Raw genomic sequence first — 18880 nt, forward strand, 5'->3', positions numbered from 1 at the left:
CTGGGCACCCCTAGGCATGTAGCAGCTCCACCCCTGTACGTACTTTTTGGTATCTAGAATATAGATGATGAATTATCATCTAACTTTTATAGCTATTTAATATTATAAGTGATGAAATTAATTATTATAAAATTTTAAAAATACTGTATAAAAATAAGATATCAAACTTCTATATATAAATATATTTAGAAAAAACATATCGTTTAACGGGCTCAAAAATTGTGTACGTAACAACCGATAAATAATCTGACTCAAAATAATAATGTCGGGTGTTCAATTATCAAGCTGTTGTACTAAGATCGCACCTAACTGCCAACTTATTATAGGTACAATTTCCTAAAAAGAAGTGCATCATGTACTCGCTACCGGTTCTTTCAGTGTTTATATTGCTGGTGTACCCAAAAAGAAAATCAGCTCTAGGCTTTTCCAGCCTCTTCCTAAACGGTTTCTACACTTGAGCAGATTTTCGCCGAGTTAGAAGAAAATTTCTCTGAACCCCAACAAATTCGATCAAATCAAATACTAATACTAGAGTAAGCACGGTGCATCTGCAGACATCCTCCAAAAAATCAGGGGAGCAGGATCTGACGTGGCGAGCTTGCCGACGGAAGCCACAGGGTGACAGACAACTGGAGAGACTATGCCACCTTGCGACGTGGCGACAGCTCATCACCGCCCCCCAGTTTCCCTGGCCACCGAGCGTCCACGTGGCGCCTGAGAAAGAAAAAAACGACGTGCTGATTTTTCGCGCGTTTTTTTCTTTCTTTTCAGTGAATTTTATTGTTTTTCGCGTGAAATTTTAACTTGCCCAGATAAGACCATCCCTAACCGCTCATTTATCCTATCTTCTATCATGAAAATAGAGTATGCAGACTATAAATTAAGCTTCAAACAAAACAACTACCCTATTATATGTCATCTATATATTTAAAAAGAGAACCATCATATTTAGATGAGCTTTCTCTATCATCCAAAGAGATATAGAGAATCATGATCTAGTGAGGTATAAAAAGATATAAAGAATAAGACTAGTTTAGACGATATACGAAACCATGCACACTTCTCCATCCATTTTAAGATTCGCGCGGCCAGCTGCTGCTATAAAACCAGTCAAGAGGAGGCGATGCCATCCACGGCGGCGGCGGTGGACTGGTAGGATCCGGTCGAACGAGCCATCGTCGGCATGGACAAGAACGGCAGCTTCGGCGAGAGCTCGTCGGATGACGTGGAGGCGCCCCTGCTGCCGCCGCCCGTGAGGGGCGGGATGGCGAAGGGTGATCGCCCGGCGGCGTCGGCGGCGGCGGCGAGGGTGCGCGCGCTGCTCGCTCACAGGTACCCGGCGATCGCGGCGGGGCCGGCGGCGTGCGCGGCGGTGTGCGCGCTTGTGGACCTCGGGCCAGGGCACGGCGAGGCGCGGAACATGCTCGGCGTCCTCGCGTGGGTGTTCCTCTGGTGGGTCACCGGCGCCGTGCCGCTCGCCGTCGCGTCCATGGCGCCGCTGTTCCTCTTCCCGGTCTTTGGCGTCTCCTCCTCCGACGCCGTCGCCAAGGCGTACATGGACGACGTCATCTCCCTCGTCCTCGGCAGCTTCATCCTCGCGCTCGCCATCGAGCACTACCACATCCACCGCCGCCTCGCCCTCAAAGTGCGCACCGTCTCGCCTGAGCCGAACAAGACGAACTGCTTCTTCTTCTTCTTCTTCTTTCTTTGACTAACACTAGTCTGCAGATCACGTCGCTCTTCTGCGGCGACCCGGTGCGGCCGTCGCTGCTGCTGCTGGGCATCACCGGCACGACGATGTTCGTCAGCATGTGGATCCACAACACGGCGTGCACGGTCATGATGATGCCGGTGGCGACGGGGATCCTGCAGAGGTTCCCCCGCGGCGGCGGCTCCGGCGTCGACGACGACGACGGCGCCGGCGGGCAGGAGGTGCGGCGGTTCTCCAAGGCGGTGGTGCTCGGCGTGGTGTACGCGTCGGCCATCGGCGGGATGGCCACCCTGACGGGCACCGGCGTGAACATCATCCTGGTGGGGATGTGGTCGGCGTACTTCCCGGAGCAGAAGCCCATCACCTTCAGCTCATGGATGTCCTTCGGCCTCCCCATGGCGCTGGTTCTCTTCTTGGCGCTCTGGGTCACGCTCTGCTTCATGTACTGCTCCAAGAACACCGGAAAGGCCCTCTCTGCCTACCTGGACAGAAGCCATTTGAGACGAGAGCTCAGCTTGTTAGGTACTCCTATCTGTGACATTACATCTTGCTTGTTTCTTAGTAAAATCTTCTTCTCGGTAAAAAAAGGAAAAAAATTACTCATTTAGTAATTTATCATAGACTGTTTGTCACTGTTAAAAATGTTGACTTTGGTTGACAATTGACCACTGGTGAGGTTTCAGCACTTGGATAGTTCTGATTGGACCATGTGTATACCTCAATAATTGATTTAGCTACAACCACAAATTCAGTATCTAAGCCAATAATTGTCTGATGAGGTTACTATCATGATCTATGACAGGTCCAATGGCTTTTGCAGAGAAGATGGTCTTGGCTGTGTTTGGGGTAAAATTCTATTTCTAATTTTCTTAGCCAGAACTCATTCTGATTTTTGTGGCCACAAAGTTCAACCTGAAGATCTGCAGGGCTTTGTTTCTGTCACACAAATTGGAACTGAATATTTGCATCTTGGCAACTAACTGAAATGTGCAAATTTTTGCAGGGCCTAATTGTGCTATGGATGACTAGGAACCTAACAGATAACATCCCTGGATGGGGAGTTCTGTTCCACAATAAAGTCGGGGATGGCACAGTTACTGTAAGTGCTGAAATAATCACGAATACAAATTTACTGAGCTAGTGCATTTACCTGATCTTATACAGAAGCAAATCACTTGCAATGCAGATCATGATGGCCACTCTGCTGTTCATAATCCCCAGCCGGAAGAGGGAGGGTGAGAAGCTGATGGACTGGAACAAGTGCAAGAAGATCCAGTGGAACATCATCCTCCTCCTCGGCGCAGGTTTCGCCATTGCTGATGGCTTCAGGACGAGCGGCCTGACAGACATCCTCTCCGAGGGGCTCAGGTTCCTGAAAGGGTCGCCAACGCTGGTAATCGTGCCTGTGGCCTGCGTTTTCAGTGGCATCATGACGGAGTTCACCTCTGACGACTCAACCACGACGCTGGTGCTGCCATTGTTCGCTGAACTGGCCAAGTCCATTGAGGTGCACCCTGCACTGCTCATGGTTTCCAGCGGAATCGGGGCCCAGCTGTCATACTTGTTGCCCACCGGATCGCCGTCAAATGTTGTTGGCTTCAGTACTGGCTACATTAACATCAAGGATCTGGTGACCACTGGGTTGCCCCTGAAAGTTGTTGCAATTGCAGCCCTGACAGCCTTACTGCCAACAATAGGTAACATTCCTGCACAAAATCACCATTAAGATTTAAGAATTAGTCAGTGGTCAGTAACTTACAGTTCTTCTGACTTCATCTAATGTTCTTTTTGTTATTTTGATCATCCAGGACCAGTGATTTTTGGCATGGACAGCAAGTCATAGGAACATACATATGAAGTTTTGAGGATGTACGGTAAAGTAGTTTCTGTATCTCATGCCCGGACCATTGTTGAGGGTAAGGGGCATGATTTGTACGAGAGTTAACATAGGGGTTTCTCAACCGTTCTGTATTAGTGTATCTGAAACGTGCCCCGGGAGATCAGATTTCTTGTTAGACAATAGAAGCAGACAATAGAAGTATGATCAAAATGCAAAAGGCCCAAACAATCAATATCCTTCATATGAGCGTACAATTTGCACGCCTTATCCTCTAGAGGTGCTATAGCTTGCTGTTCTTCACAGAGTATGTAAAGTTAAAAGAGTATCCGCATATATATTAAATAGAATTGAATGTGTGGTACAAGAAGCCTGAAAGCCTGATATTGTCAAACTACTGGTTGATGGCTTATATGAGATGCATGTCATAATTTGTTTTTTTAACATGTATAAAGAATATCTCAAAAGATACTAGTGATAAGCACTCTCAATTATTAGTAGTTTGTTCATATGTCACTGTCCATCTCGGAAGGTGTGAGTGGTAAACATTGTAAGGGAGTGGGGCCACTAAAAACATCACAATTTGCAGGAGCTGCAAGCCTGCAAAACAAGTAAATACTTTCACTACATGGTTGGTGACTTGGTGTTACTTGTGTATAGTTTGATTGAAGGCTCAGTTGTAATTGGTATCCATATTTATCTCTTGCGTCTACCCTGCAGTCTGCAGCAGAATGTAATTTCCAGTTAAATCTTCCTATACCCTGCAGTCTGCAATGATGCCCCGTTGTTAACATATGTGGTCTCCTACTTACCTTAATCCTGTCAGCATTTCAATTTCTACCCAAATGTGAAAAGTGCAGAGTTACTCTAAACTGTTGAATCAGCTAAGCTGCCATCCTACATTGGTTGCTTATGAGCATCCATCAAAACTATATATAGGTCTAAATTGTTGAATCAAGGAAGCGGCAATCCTACGTAAAGTGGTGGAGCCAGAGATTGTTTAAAGCCTAGGCGACGGGCAAGCATAACTATAATCAAATATAATAATCTATACTTATAATTACTTGATTAGCAGTGTTTGGTATCTCGTAGTGCTAATCCTATGATGGTTTGGCGCTGGAAAGCCCAGACAGCCGCCTAGCTGCCGGGGAGGTGAATCCGCCAATGCTGGCTACATTAGTAGCTTGTGAGCATCAGCAACGATATTACAGTATCATATCTCTCTATATCCAATGCAGTAGACTTGCATGACGTGAATTAGCATGATATAATTTATTACTTCTCCAGAGTTCATTATGTTCCGTAAAACTACAAACAAATTGCTTGCACTCTATCCTGTGATGGACATACCAAATTATTATGTAAAATGCATAAGTAGTTTCAAAGATACGTTCTGACCCTCAGATCCTGGTATCTTGCTCTGAAACCATTCAGAAGACTCGGACACAAAATTAAATATCATTTAAAAGATTCAACACATAACTTGCTCAACCATCCTGATCCCTGACTTCCTGTTAGTATAGTCTGCAGGCTACAAGTACGTGTAACTTGTAGCTAATCGTATCCCAAAATTTCAGTACTCTTCCTGAAGGATAAAAATGTCAGACAGTCAGATAATTACTTTGTGGGCATATCTAAGAAGCTATTTTGTTCATGATGGATCAAAGCTCACAATTATCTTTGCTACTGAACTACTGTAATGCATCAAAAGGGAACATGTCAATTATCAGAAGTGAGTTGATTTTGGTCCCCTTAACCAGAGCCTGATCACATCTGCTGTACAATTATCTATGACCCTGAACTACAGTAACATTCATTCCGGCGTAATTGAGTAACATTCATTCCGCTGGGAAATTGTCTTCATGAGCAAATATTAAGCAAGAAATTCACATTCAATCCATTCTTATCTAAAACCTAACCAACCACGCCAAACATCACCATCTCTGTTCTTCCCACCTTGACTTGCAACCAAGCGAACAAACAGGCAATCCTTCTTCTCTTTATCGAAGCAAAGCAATGGAAATTTCTACAAAAAATCTACCAAGCAAAGAATTAGGTTCTGGAGAAGAAGAACCCGCACCTTCGCTCTCGGCAGTCACCATTCACCAATCACCAGCGAACTGATCGGTGAGGCGGCCATTAGTTACACCGCTCTGCAACTGATCTCCGCAAACGCTGGCTGGTCTGGGTAGCTCGTGATCGACGGCGCCCCGCCGCCAAGCCGCCGCCGGTGAGCCACGTCGAGGTGGCGGTGTACGGTTCCGGCCGCCGCCGCGAGATCGACGAAATACCTCACTACTACTAGTAGGAGAAAAAGAGAGAGAGAGAGAAATTGCGCAATGGATCGCAGCCGTCCAAAAATGCCGAAGGCTCACCAAACACCATCGCAGCCGTACGATCGGTGGGCCCACACTTTACCGGCTCCCACTTCGGCTCTTCCTTGCCCCATCGCGACGACCTCTTCCGAGATCCGTTCGGGCCCCCGACCTACGACGGCGGCGACGACGAGCACCGCGGCGGCGGCGACGAACCCGAGGCCGGCCGGCGATGATGCCCGTACGCACCTACCATAACCACCACCACAGCCACAGCAGCCACAACCATCGGCTCCGCCGCATCATCCCCCGCGTCCTCCTCGCCGTCTTCGCCATCTACGCCGTCTCCTTCGCGCTGTACCTCCTGCGCCAGTCGCCAGTGCCACACCCTTCCGCTGACCCCGAGCACGAAGCCGTAGCCGTAGCCGTGTCGGAGGAAGAAGACCGTGGGCAGGTGCAGCAGGCGGCGGCGGGCTCCCAGAAGCCATGGCCTCGCCTCCCCTCCTTCCTCCCGTGGACAGCCGGATCGGTTCAGCCGCCGCCGCCGCACTCCTGTGAGGGGTACTTCGGGAACGGGTTCTCCCGCCTCGTGGACCTGCTCCCCGCGCGGGGCGGAGGCGGCGGGTGGTTCCGGTGCCACCACAGCGAGACGCTGCGCAGCTCGATCTGCGAGGGCGGGAGGGTGCGGCTCGACCCGGGTCTCATCGCGATGTCGCGCGGCGGCGAGCCTCTCGACCAGGTGATGGGCCGCGCCGAGGAGGACGAGCTGCCCAAGTACGAGCCCGGCGCGCTGCAGGTGGAGGGGGCGGCAGCGAAGAGGACGTGGCCCTTGGTGGAAGCGCGGTTCCTCGACGCCTACGTGCCGGCCGGCGGGATCGGGATGCACACGATGAGGTCGCTGCTCGACTCAGCGCGCGTCGTGCCGCCCGGTGAGCTACACTGCTCGCAGGTACTCTTTACCTCAGCTGCTAAGATTTGAAGTGTAAAATCGGTAACTGATTGAAGTGTGTTGGATCCAGTTCCTATGAAAACTTTGTGAGAGCATTTCATATATCTATAAATTTGGCAAGAATGATTTGAATTGTAGGAGTAGGGTTAGAGTAGTATCTGTGCCCAGACGCTTCTAAATTTCTGGAAGAGAATTTCCAGCAGTCTTCCACTCCTCATTCCATTGTAGAATCCATGGTGAAAGGTGGGACGATGCCTATAATGTGCATAAAAGGAAAAATTCTTATACCATAGTTCCTTTAGTAATTGCCACCAAATGTTATTAATCAATTGCCAGGAAATTTTAAGAAGGCCAGGGTGTGATTGAGTTTGGGTACTCAGTCCTTTGTCTTCTGCTCCTGCAACAGAGGACTGAGGACTAGCAGCAAGCAATTGACTTTGGGTTTGTTGGGTTCAGCAAGATAATATCCGCTCGGGGTGGCAAGCAGGAGTACAGTACCCACTGTGGAATCTGGTAAATTGGCAATGGCAAGGTAGCGACATTAGCACACGCCACAGGTTTATTGATAGCAGCTGGCTAGCATGGGAACTCCTAAACGAGGTTGATGAGTTCCTTTCTTTTTGTTTCATGAGGGGCATGGGTGCCGGCAAGAACTCTTACATTTTATAATTCAGTCTTCAAAGTTAATGGTTTTAATTGTTTTGTTTCCTCTATTTATTTTTCTCTTTGTTCTTCTGTTGATGCAGTAATTCAATAGAATTTTCTTTTTGTGTGGTTAACGTGAGAACTCCATGAGAGTCTACTAGCCTTTTTTTTGGGGGGATAATGGATAGATATCTGGCCTCTATATCCACAAGTGGGATATACAGTCCATGAGAGCCTACTAGGAGTGTTGCTATATATAAAGAATAAAGATTTTGAATTGGTTATTTGGTTTAGGGAAGAAAAGAATTTTTGGTTATTTGATTGGTTGAGTTAACTGCATTGACACTGTGCAACTGTAGCATATTTGGCGCGTTGATTGATGCACCGTAATCATGCTTTTGGTTATTTGATTTAGTGCTTTGTTTGCAAATTCGCTATATTATCATACAGAAATAGTTCGCTATCTAGCAAATTGCATTTTACAAGGAGATGGGTAGTCTGTTTTGAGCTTCCAAGATGTATCGTTCTTGCCTTATAACATAACATTGGGCTTTTTATGAAGAAATACATAAACTTCTTGAGAAGCAGACCATTGGATTCATTGCATGACTCTGTTATATTGCATGATTCATTTCTTGAACAATTTATACATATCACAGATATTTTCATAAAGCTCCCCTAGGATAAATTCCTTTCTAATGTTATTGTATTTCTTGCAGTGGGTTGAAGAACCAACACTTCTAGTAACTCGGTTTGAATATGCAAACCTTTTCCATACAATTACGGACTGGTACAGTGCATATGTCAGTTCCAGAGTCACAAATTTATCTAACCGCCCTAATGTGGTCTTTGTGGATGGACATTGCAAGGTATGTGAATATGTGATGCATTTGCGCTAGCAAATTCTTTGATTTGTCATGCGATGCAATTTAGCGCCCTCATTGTTTTGCTTTTAATAAGCATAAGCAAACCGCTTATTAATGATTAAAAACTAATTTGTGGGTAAAACTTTTATTCACGTGTTCTTAGCGATATAAAAGCAAAGGCTGGTAAAAAACTACGATGAAAAAACCCCAAAACCAACTCCAAATTTAAGTTTTAAAATTCATTTTTTGGCTTAGAAGCATAAGCATAAGCGAAAAGACGGGGGATTGTTCTATTTCATGAGCTATATGGTAATTAGTCTGTTTCATTCCCCTTTTCCTTGCCAGTCAGGCTGCCACACTTCCATTTCCTTTTTTGCTCGTTTATCATGTGATTTCTCCTCTTTTGGGGTTACCATAAATAGCTTAATTTGTAGTACATTTTAATACACTTCAGGAAAATATCGAAGTCATCTTAGAGAAGTTTTACATTTACAGTCAATTATACTCCCGCCAATTTGATAATTACTGTTGTTTTGGACAAGGTTAAAGTCAAACTTTAAAACTTTGACTATTAATAACTTTAAAAATATTTACTTTGCTCACACTAAAACAACATGTATAAATAAGCCTTAAGAATACTTTCATAAAAGTAAAAATTTATTTATTTATTATACACATTATAATAGAAAATCATAGTCAAAGATAGAGTTTGGAGACCGTGTGGTTGTCCAAAACGACAAGTATTGTCAAGCCGGAGGGAGTACTGATATAGTACTAAAAAGTGAAACAAGAAGCAGAACTTTGACTTTATTGGTCATAGCTTGTAAAATCAGTCAACTGGGATTAACCATTTTGCCATTTTGTAGCATGCCTCATGATCAATCATCTCAAAACCTGCTCATAAAATGCCAAAAAAAGTTATGTTCCTCTTCTATTTACTCCAGTAATGATGTCATTAAAATATCTGAGTAAGGTTCCTTGCACAATGATTTCTGTCCTCTTGCAAATTGGGAGCCCTGGAGCAGCACATAGGTTTTATTCAACCAAAACTGAAAACATGAAAATATCACTTGATGAATGCAGCAGCATATTGTCTGATTAACTGTAAGTAATCTCTATGTGCTACTTAGCAAGGAAGCTAATTTTTTACTTAAAGAATAGAGTGTTTACTTAAGTTTTCCCTGTGTATATGCTTTCACCCTGGAACTGATATGATCTGGCATTCACAGGCACAACTGGAGCAAACATGGGAAGCACTTTTCTCAAATGTGACATATGTTAAGAATTTCTCTGGCCCTGTTTGTTTTCGACATGCAGTTCTTTCACCATTAGGCTATGAGACTGCCCTATTTAAGGGGCTTAGTGAGAGTTTTAGCTGTGAAGGTGCTTCTGCTGAGTCCCTTAGAGAAACACCTGACCACCAGAAAACTGCAAGGTTATCTGAATTTGGTGAGATGATTTTAGCTTCTTTTGATCTTCTGAGGGATAACATATTGTCAGCCAAGACATCAAATGGACTCAATGTGCTCTTTGTTCGGCGAGAGGATTACTTGGCCCATCCACGGCACAGTGGAAAGGTTGAATCGAGACTAAGCAACGAGAAGGAGGTATATGAGGCAATTGAGAGCTGGGCAAAAGGTCAGAAATGCAAAATAAATGTCATCAATGGTCTTTTTGCCCACATGAACATGAAGGAGCAACTCCGTGCTATCCAGGAAGCTTCAGTAGTAATAGGAGCACATGGGGCTGGTCTAACACACTTGGTTTCAGCTGCCCCAGATACAAAAGTTCTGGAGATCATCAGCAGCATGTATCGGCGCCCTCATTTTGCATTGATCTCACACTGGAAGAGCTTAGAATATCACGCCATAAATCTCCCTGGATCATATGCAGGAGTCACTGATGTTATTAATAAATTGAGTAATATACTGAAAGGTCTTGGATGCTGAGACAGAGTTAGGTATTCATCATGAAAGTCACCACACTAACAACACAAGTGCTTACAATTTCAATGGGAAGGAAGGAGGTTGCATGCACCTGTGATCAGTGAATTGATGCATTACCAGGTCACATCACCTCATCGGAGGAATTTTTATGCTGCCAAATGCGGAGAGAAATTATGCTGATTAACCAGCATAATCGTGGAACAAGAAGATAGCCCAATCCCCTTCCTGACACCAACCAACCACATGAAAATCCATGCTGCCCACACCACTCTTACCATGAATCAATGGTGTGCGAGATCAATCCCCAAACTGTAATTGTAATCATTTGGGACATTCAGCGACAATTCTTGTATGTTAATGCATAGTGTTTGAGTGCTTCTCCCACTATTCAGATGTTAAAAAACTTGCCTAAATGGAGCATGGCAAATTGTCATGCCCTCTTCCTTTGTGCATGGTTCAGCATGACTAGCCCTAGTTTCTGCCATGATGCTGATTGCTGAAGCCATGGCGGCCTCATCACTCTGGAAGATGAAACGGAGTCCTCAGGCTCATAACGCCAGCTGCGTACTTGCTCACTTTGTTCCATTTGCCTGCCATTACTGTACTCCATTTTTATTGATGTGGGGGAAGACGATACTATATATTATTATTGATCTATTGTTGTGGGGATGGCCCTGCTTACACGCCTGGGCGTGTTTCTTTCGGCTCGAAGCTTTGTTGCTGTTATTTATCATTTATGTCTCACCTACTGTTTGTGCTGCCATGTTGATCGATCTTGCAGGAAGGAGAGGAAGGAATGAAGACGAAGAAGAAGAAGAGGAGGAAGAAACGGGGGCTGTGGGCACGGTGGTTGCCCTGCCTGCCTGCCTGCATGCGCATGTGTCCCGGAGGAGCACATGCCGTGTTGCTGCCTGGACTGGATCCACTCCTGTTATGGGCGTGGCTGATGATGGGTGATGGCTCGCTCTCTCCGGCCGAAATCATGCCTGTTTCCTTCGCATTTATGTGGCCCAAGATCAACCGGAATTGCCTCCGGTTTCTACTTGGTTGGGCGGCTGTGGCCTGGTCCGGACGCCTTCGGATGCGGCGGTGCTGCCGGTGGTTACAGGGGTACTGGTACAGTACATGTACTGATGTACAGCCTTGGGGCTCATGCGACTTCCAATTGGCAAAGGTATGGTTTATTCTTCGCAATGAATAGATTTGGCAGGTGGTCTATTTTCTCGACAGTTTGTGTTTCAAAGAATTACTCTATTTGGTACCCACTTTGTTTAAATTTAGAATGTGCAGGACAAACTTTCATACATTGAATATACCTACTTAGTATTCAGCTACTACTATATATTTAGATTGGCCGAAATGAAGTGGTATATCTTTAGATAGATTAAACATGAATGGTACTTTCTTGGCATTCTCTGGTCCCTCCAATAGAAGAACATGTCGGCTTGACCTTTCAGTCAATAAGATATATTTTTACCACTAAATTTTATCAGCATGTATTCAGGAATAATATTTGTATAAAGTTCTGTATTATACTCCCTCTTTTTCATACTTCCTCCGTTCCAAAATAGCTTCTTCTTTCTAAATTGGATTTTCCCTACGTTAAACCTTAATATATTTTTGACAAATTTAATCAAACTTATCTTAATATATATATTTTTTATAAACTTGGTATAACTTGAATAGGTCTGACGTAGCACGAATCTAGAGTGACATAATAGGAAATGAATGGAGTATTAACTTTGTATTAGTACTTTGTTAACTTAATTACAATGAAAATTGACCGGTCAGGGTATCAATGCTTTGGGTACTTTTCTAATCGAGTGTCCACAATCATACGAAAATTAACCGGTCGGAGTATGCAGAAGATTAATTTTCTAGAAAAAGAAGCTTCTACATAGTACTTGAAATAAGATAGTATTATTCCTAGTACAACATTGTTTGTTCACATTCGAGCATTCCAAATGGAACCTACAACATGACAAGCCAGATTAAACCAAGATCCGAAGACCTATCTGGCTAGCTTTGGGAAATAAAGTTATGATCCATACAAAACAGTTGTTCAACTTTGATCAAACTATTTCTTGAGACATGAACATGTGCACGGATTGGCGAGTGAGAGTGATGATTACAGTACTAGCACTATGCTTAAAACACTAGTAAATCTGGTACGTACTATCTATACATGATGTGTGTATATGGATTTACACATCAAGGCCTAGCTAGACAAGAACATATACATGCATGTACATTTTGCCACTAATCAGACAAAAGCTAGCTAGCTAATTTCCTCTGTTCCTATTTACTTGACGCAATTGACAAGTGTTACTTTAACTTGGACCGTCAATAATTTTAAATTATAATATTTTGATCAATAAAAGATGTAATAAATGTGTTACCCAAACAAGAGTGGTCAAAGTAGATTGTGAATAGTATCGAGAGACAAGTATTCAGGAACGAAAGAATAGCAACAAAGCTGATAGATCGACAGGTTCATCAAGTGACAACCTTTAATTTTCTGCACTAGAAATCAGCAGAAGCTCACCTCAGAACAGACTTATGTGGTACACCGGACCGTGAGGTGAGACAATGAGCCCCACCAAGCTTGAAATACGGAGAGCTATGCATGATATGTTTGCTGCTACTTTGAAGCTTCTTTTAAATATGGAGATTATTAGAATTGATTGAGTACGGCACGGATTTTTCCAGCCAATTCAAATGGAATAATCCCCTCAGTTCCTCATCTGTACAAGCTTAGACTTAATTGAGACTTAATTTGATCCCCACCCACATGAATGCAAATTGAATAATTAATCTATCCATCACACAGATATAACTGATTTGATTGATTTTGGGCATGCAGGGCTAGCGACCGAAAAGAAAGAAGAAAGCAATATGCGCATTGATTGAGACGACTGATGGTGGTGGGATGATGAACTCCAGGTAAGAAATGTAGGTCTCCATTTAAGATAACTTTTTTTTTTCAAAACCAACCTACCAACATTTTTAAGTTTATCCGTTGTGCCCTCGCATAATTATTATAAACTCATCCGTCATGTATCATCTTAATTAACACTTTCAAATATTATCCTTAATTAACACTTTCAAACACTGGGCCCTTTTTTAAGTGTATCCTCTCTCTAGGATGGATGGATGGATGGACAGACATAAATGCCATCGATCCAGTCTGCCTCTTGTCCCGCCGTGCAACCACAACACTATGTATGCATCACACCAGCAGTCCCTTGTTCTCTGGCTACTATTTCCAATTAAATGGCCTCACTGTTTGGAATTTATGGTTTATACCTTGAACCCACTCTGTCTGCCCGCCTGCCCGGATCATATATATCATGACATCTCGTACGTATCATCCCCCTTTTCTACCTCATTGGGCCACCCCCCACCGTCCTTGCCCTCCAAACACTGCAATATCCATCACTCAATTGATTGTCAATGGTGAATGTGTATGTTTCTTCTGGTACATTTATGTGCTCTTGTTAATTATAATTAGTTCACCCCCTCTGCGTCACTGATAGGTGGGCACAATCCGAATTCTCCTAGCAAAATAGAGTATGCATAATATATGTACACCTCTTGTTATGTGTTTGATGTATCTTTGATCAAATTTTGCATGTGCATGTAATAACTTTTTAAGACAATGGAAGTTTTTATTGAATCCGGCTAATTACATCAAGATGGTTGCACTGAGAACACCTTTGGCCTCTATATTGTTAGTTACTAGTTAGGATGCATAGAACATCCCCAACAACTCATCTATCATATCCTCTATTTTGAAAATAGAGGATAAAGACTATAAATTAAGTTCCAACAGAACGGCTATCCTATCATCTATTTTTAGATGTCATCCATATTAGAAAAGTAGAAGAGAGAACCTTCATATTTAGATAATTTCTCTCCATCCTCTAAAGAGATATAGATGATGTCATATATAGATGATCTAGTGGAGTATAAAAAGATATGAAGGATGAAACTAGTTTAGATAATCATCCAAATAAAGATATGGATGACCAAATTTAGATGGGTTGCTAGGATGCTCTGAATGCATATAGCCAAATCTAGTCTCACCCAGTAGAAAAGAACCATGAGAAATGTAATCATGCAATTTAGAAACTTTTGGGTTTGTGTTTTTTTCGCAAGATTAATGGATCTTCCTTGGCACAGGGATTGCAGCGATGGCTAATCAATTGGAACAGTAGACGGCGGTTGGACAGGGGCCACTGCTCACTGCATGCAGAGGGATGCACTGTGCTGCACAGCTCGCACACTTTAATCTGACGCCTCCTCCATCCATGCATCGATCGGACGGAATGGACCGCGACACTACGACGCCATGTACACGCACAGTGTACGTATTCAATGCCATCTAACTACTACTACACCTGCAATTTTTCCTTCTCTCTTGTTTCTCTCCTTCAGGTGTGTCCATGAATGAAATGAATGCCTGTGCGTCATCTCATCGATCGAACGACGACGACGACGACACTGAATGACTTGCTCCATGATCATGTCGAGGTCGAGACATGCATGTAAAACCAAATGCTGCACTGGAGAGCATTTGCATCCCGTGTAGCTGCATCTGCGAGGCAAGTTCAATTTGCTACTACTAGTAGTAGCTACCAGCATGCATGCATGTGTTTGCTTCAGTATACATATACATGCTTCAGTGTTTGATTTGGCTCTGCATGGATGGATGGATGGATTCGATCGAGAGATCGATCGACAGTGTGGTAGTAGTACGTAGTTCGTACGTGCTAGCGACATGCATTCATGCGACCGGCATATCGCATGCATGCAGTAGTTTTCATAGGCATGAGCACAGTGCAATGGCTTAGGTAATCACAGTGTCAAGCTGCAGAGAGAGGTCTGTGTGCATGTTGCGTTTGCTATAGTGTTGCATCAATGAAGCTGTAGTAGTAGTATGTGTGTCGATCATGCTGCTGCGAAGCTGCATGCAAATTGAATCTTTCGATTTGGATTCTCAGAAGAATCGGTCGGTCGATCGATCGATCGCGGACTGCATGAGAATATAAATATGCACCACTGTGTGATTGTTCATATATGCATGCATGCACCCTAGATTACAAGAAACCTGGCCGGCTTAATTTCATTGCCGGGGAGCCGTGCGTGTCATGAGAATCATGGCTGATGATGCAATTGCCGTCCTCGAACAATGTTGTGGTATAGTAGTAGCAGTGTGTGCAGCGGCGTGCATGGAGCTAGCATAATTGGTGGTTATTCATTAATGCATTTCTCTTCTATTTCAACAGGTAGGAAAAGTTGACGTGTGAAACAATGTTAAAATGCAAATTAAACCCTACTCAGAAAAAATATATATATTATACCAAAAGCAATACAAATTTATTTGACTATCTTGAAATCTGCCGCAACCGTTTTAGGTGAAAATGTTTTTATAGTATAATTGCCCCTCAAAAAAATTATAGTATAATTATAATGCAATTACATTGTTATAACTTCTACATGTACTTGCTGAAATATAACTATAGTGTTGCCCTGGGCCCTCAAGAAATATGTCGTGTGATCTTGTCCCTGCAAACATTTTGCGTCCTTGTATTTTTTTTCGTTTCTTCTTATGCTTATACATCAAATTTGAATTTTTAACATTAAATTTGGAGATAATTTTGGTATTTTTCATCATAATTTATTTTCCTGTATTTGTTTTTAGATCATTAAGAACACACATATATAAGTTTTATTCATAAATTATTTTTATTTGTAATTATATCATTTGTTTTTTTTGCATGCAAAAGCTACACACAATCACCCCCTTGTGCGATCTAGACTTTTTTCGCTCACACAAATTAAGTGCAATTTAATGGTGTACAAATAGAAGATAACAACGCAACACAAATCCACTCCACAAAAACTTTCAAATATTTGAAGAAATACTGCAAACATTTGAAAGTTTATCACCAAAAAGAAGACATGCCGCAATATTTTAGCAATCGTGATTTTTTTTCACTAAAAATCTAACACACCTTTTCTAGACGAAAAACTTTCAATTATAAATTAATATAGTATATATACTCCGTAATAGTGTACTTGCATAGTAACTAGTTATAAATATTATTACTTTTTTTTGGCAAGCCTATTATTACTTTTTTCATTCTCCCCGCACGTTTCAATGAAATTTAATGTTCTAAGAATCAAAAATTATAATGTACTCCCTCTATCCTAAATTGATAGACGTATAATCTCTGTGCACCAAGACCAAGAACGAAATAAATCTCAGCATGCTTAGCGTTTTTCCTACATGCTTAGAGTATTATGCATGTAGTGAATAACTGCAAGATGAATGCATGCATGCCATGCATACTATGGACTTTGCATGGACCAATACTACACGGGGTACTAAGCAGCATATTAGGTGCTTGGATTAATGCGTTGGTGCATGCATTCGAAACTAGCGCCCCTTAAATACAGAACGGCTGCGTCTTGATGGTTCAATGTGTAATACGCTGATCATTTTGGGACTTTTTCCTTTTGCTAATATGTCTATCAATTTGGGATGGAGGGAGTAACTAAGAGGACGGATTAATTAATTAAGAGGATGTATGATGTGCTAGTTCAGAGCATGTGTATTCTACGTTGAACAAAAGGTAGTAATTTGCGCTAACATACGGAGTATTCTAGTGAAATTAACGACTCTAGCTAGCTAGCTACTATACCAGGGACACATGCATCCAGTTGAAACGACAAAGATCAAAATGTAATCTGACCATGCGCGCGTGCATACACACTTCCCCTCGATCGTCCGTCTGCGACCAGAACTTTACACCAGAGAGATTTCCGGAGGTAGCTGCCGGCAGAACAAACTAAACGCCTTCACTAATTTACTCAACTATTCCCTTGATCCCCAGATCAACAGCATTAAATTACTACATAGCCACGTTCCCTCTTCCCGACGAACAAGCTGTTGCTGGTCTTGCTGCATGCATGCGCTAGCTCAGCTCGCGCTGCCCTGCACTGAACAACCCCGCCCGGTGTGAATGAAAATAAGGCCAGCCTCAATGCATAGTTTCGTAACATAGTTATTAAGACTGTAAACTAGATAACCGAGCTAGATAAGGAGTTTCAAAGTCTTCTCTTATCTCATAAAACTCCCTCTGTAATGACTGTGTAAGTCAGTAATTTTACTGATATGACACCCTATTTAATGTGCATGCATGACACCCCATGAAACATGTACTGAGACTGGCCTTACTAGCAGCTCACATACAATAGCTTAATTGTATACATACAGTTAAACAAACAGGTTATACAATAAGTTATCTATATCATATTTAGTATATCTTTTATGTTTGTATTTATCCCATACTGACCAATGCTTAAGTTTTTTTATTAGACATGATACATGTAGCCTGGGAGCACGTGTCTAAGCAGTAAACGTACAAAAAGACGGTGACCGGATTTCTCTTGACTTAATGATGTTATTTATAGTAGGATGATTAATCTTACGTGATTCCGTTGCCTCAGCGCTGTACTGCCCTAATTGCATGCGTGGGATTAGCACGGCGCAAACTCCGAGGCAGATTTCTTCTCCTCCGGCAGGCAGGCAGGCATGCAGCTGATCGAGCGAGCGATCACACGACGACGGAAGAAAAGAAGAAGGGGGCGGGCCGCGGGCACGCGATGCGAGCGTGCGCGTGCGCGTGCTAGCCTTCGGGATGGGAGCAAGGCGCGCGTACGTACGTCGTCGTCGAGCCGACGGCGTCGTCTCCATCCGCAGCCGACCGCGCGCCGCGGGCTCCGAGGCGGGTGCCGGTGGAGGCCCCGGCCCGGCCAGGCGCGCCGGCCGCGCCCCGAAGCGGATCACGCCCTGGCTGTCGCCGCAGGCAGGGCAGGCGAGCGGCACGCACGGCCGGGCTAGATTGGTGATGGTGAGATGATCAAGATCGTCAACCATGTAATGTCTGGATGTGAAAAGCTAGCTGATAGTTTTTCTTTTGCTGTCTTTGGGACTTGTTTTTTTTATTATGCCTGCGTTTTTTTTTTTGCATGCCTGGCCTAGCAGCTAGTTGCTCTTCCTGTCCCTTTCCGTTGAACCGTTTCTTGCATGGTTGGTTCCTAGCTAGCTATTCTCTCTGTCTTTATAGGGTTAATTATGATTATTTCCTACTCATGGTGCTAATTGTTAGCTCTAAAGAAACTTTTTATGGTACACCAAGTCTTCTATTAACCTAATACATCAAGAAACCATTTGAATTCGTCATGGTAGAAACCACCAGTTTCTAGGGCGTATGTTTCATGCTCACCATTGGTACAAGAATATAGAGTTAGGAGAGAAAAAGGAAAAACAATTATTACTTGAAGACACATCCACGTGAAAAATGATTTAATGATTTCTTATACTATGCTAATTGTGTCAGTTTCTTTCATTAGGACTGCCCTTATAAACCATCCATTATCTTTTGATCCAATGGCTAGTGTTGCTCATACCTTATAGGTTGTAAGACATCATTTGCTGTTATTTAAACTCTATTGAAGGTAATTATTGGAGTCTAATATGGAATACACCAATGTTTTCTTATTTTCTATCATATAGTGCACCAACTTGTTTTACTTATCATCA

At 43.1% G+C, this 18880-nt stretch overlaps 2 protein-coding genes across 3 annotated transcripts; both read left to right on the forward strand.

The window, feature by feature from the left end:
* Nucleotides 1-1098: 1098 nt before the first annotated feature.
* Nucleotides 1099-3918, forward strand: LOC102706869 (tonoplast dicarboxylate transporter-like). Its single transcript, XM_040527013.1, has 6 exons — nucleotides 1099-1645; nucleotides 1729-2233; nucleotides 2514-2557; nucleotides 2715-2810; nucleotides 2898-3408; nucleotides 3520-3918. The coding sequence occupies exons 1-6, from the start codon at nucleotides 1184-1186 to the stop codon at nucleotides 3552-3554; spliced, it is 1653 nt and encodes a 550-aa protein (XP_040382947.1). The 5' UTR covers nucleotides 1099-1183; the 3' UTR covers nucleotides 3555-3918.
* A 2090-nt stretch (nucleotides 3919-6008) lies between these two features.
* LOC102707144 (beta-1,2-xylosyltransferase RCN11) lies at nucleotides 6009-15551 on the forward strand. 2 transcript variants are annotated; one of them, XM_015840656.2, is made up of 6 exons: nucleotides 6009-6812; nucleotides 8177-8326; nucleotides 9553-11443; nucleotides 13133-13212; nucleotides 14452-14635; nucleotides 14707-15551. In XM_015840656.2, exons 1-3 carry the CDS (start codon nucleotides 6096-6098, stop codon nucleotides 10270-10272), a joined length of 1587 nt encoding a protein of 528 aa, XP_015696142.1. In that variant the 5' UTR covers nucleotides 6009-6095; the 3' UTR covers nucleotides 10273-11443; nucleotides 13133-13212; nucleotides 14452-14635; nucleotides 14707-15551. The 2 variants fall into 2 exon arrangements, with proteins under 2 accessions (XP_015696142.1, XP_015696141.1); XM_015840655.2 differs by having other exon boundaries at nucleotides 13133-13221; nucleotides 14452-15551.
* The last annotated feature ends 3329 nt before the right edge of the window (nucleotides 15552-18880 follow it).

The sequence above is a fragment of the Oryza brachyantha genome, chromosome 8 (genome assembly GCF_000231095.2).
Source record: "Oryza brachyantha chromosome 8, ObraRS2, whole genome shotgun sequence".
Classification (NCBI taxonomy): Eukaryota; Viridiplantae; Streptophyta; class Magnoliopsida; order Poales; family Poaceae; genus Oryza; species Oryza brachyantha.

Excerpts from the sequence above, each read along its gene's own strand:
- LOC102706869 (XM_040527013.1), top strand. The coding sequence starts at position 1,184 with ATGGACAAGAACGGCAGCTTCGGCGAGAGCTCGTCGGATGACGTGGAG. Across the intron at positions 2,558-2,714 it reads TGGTCTTGGCTGTGTTTGGG|GGCCTAATTGTGCTATGGAT; the intron begins GTAAAATTCTAT and ends AAATTTTTGCAG. Across the intron at positions 2,811-2,897 it reads TCGGGGATGGCACAGTTACT|ATCATGATGGCCACTCTGCT; the intron begins GTAAGTGCTGAA and ends CTTGCAATGCAG.
- LOC102707144 (XM_015840655.2), top strand. The coding sequence starts at position 6,096 with ATGATGCCCGTACGCACCTACCATAACCACCACCACAGCCACAGCAGC. Across the intron at positions 6,813-8,176 it reads GTGAGCTACACTGCTCGCAG|TGGGTTGAAGAACCAACACT; the intron begins GTACTCTTTACC and ends TATTTCTTGCAG. Across the intron at positions 8,327-9,552 it reads TTGTGGATGGACATTGCAAG|GCACAACTGGAGCAAACATG; the intron begins GTATGTGAATAT and ends TGGCATTCACAG.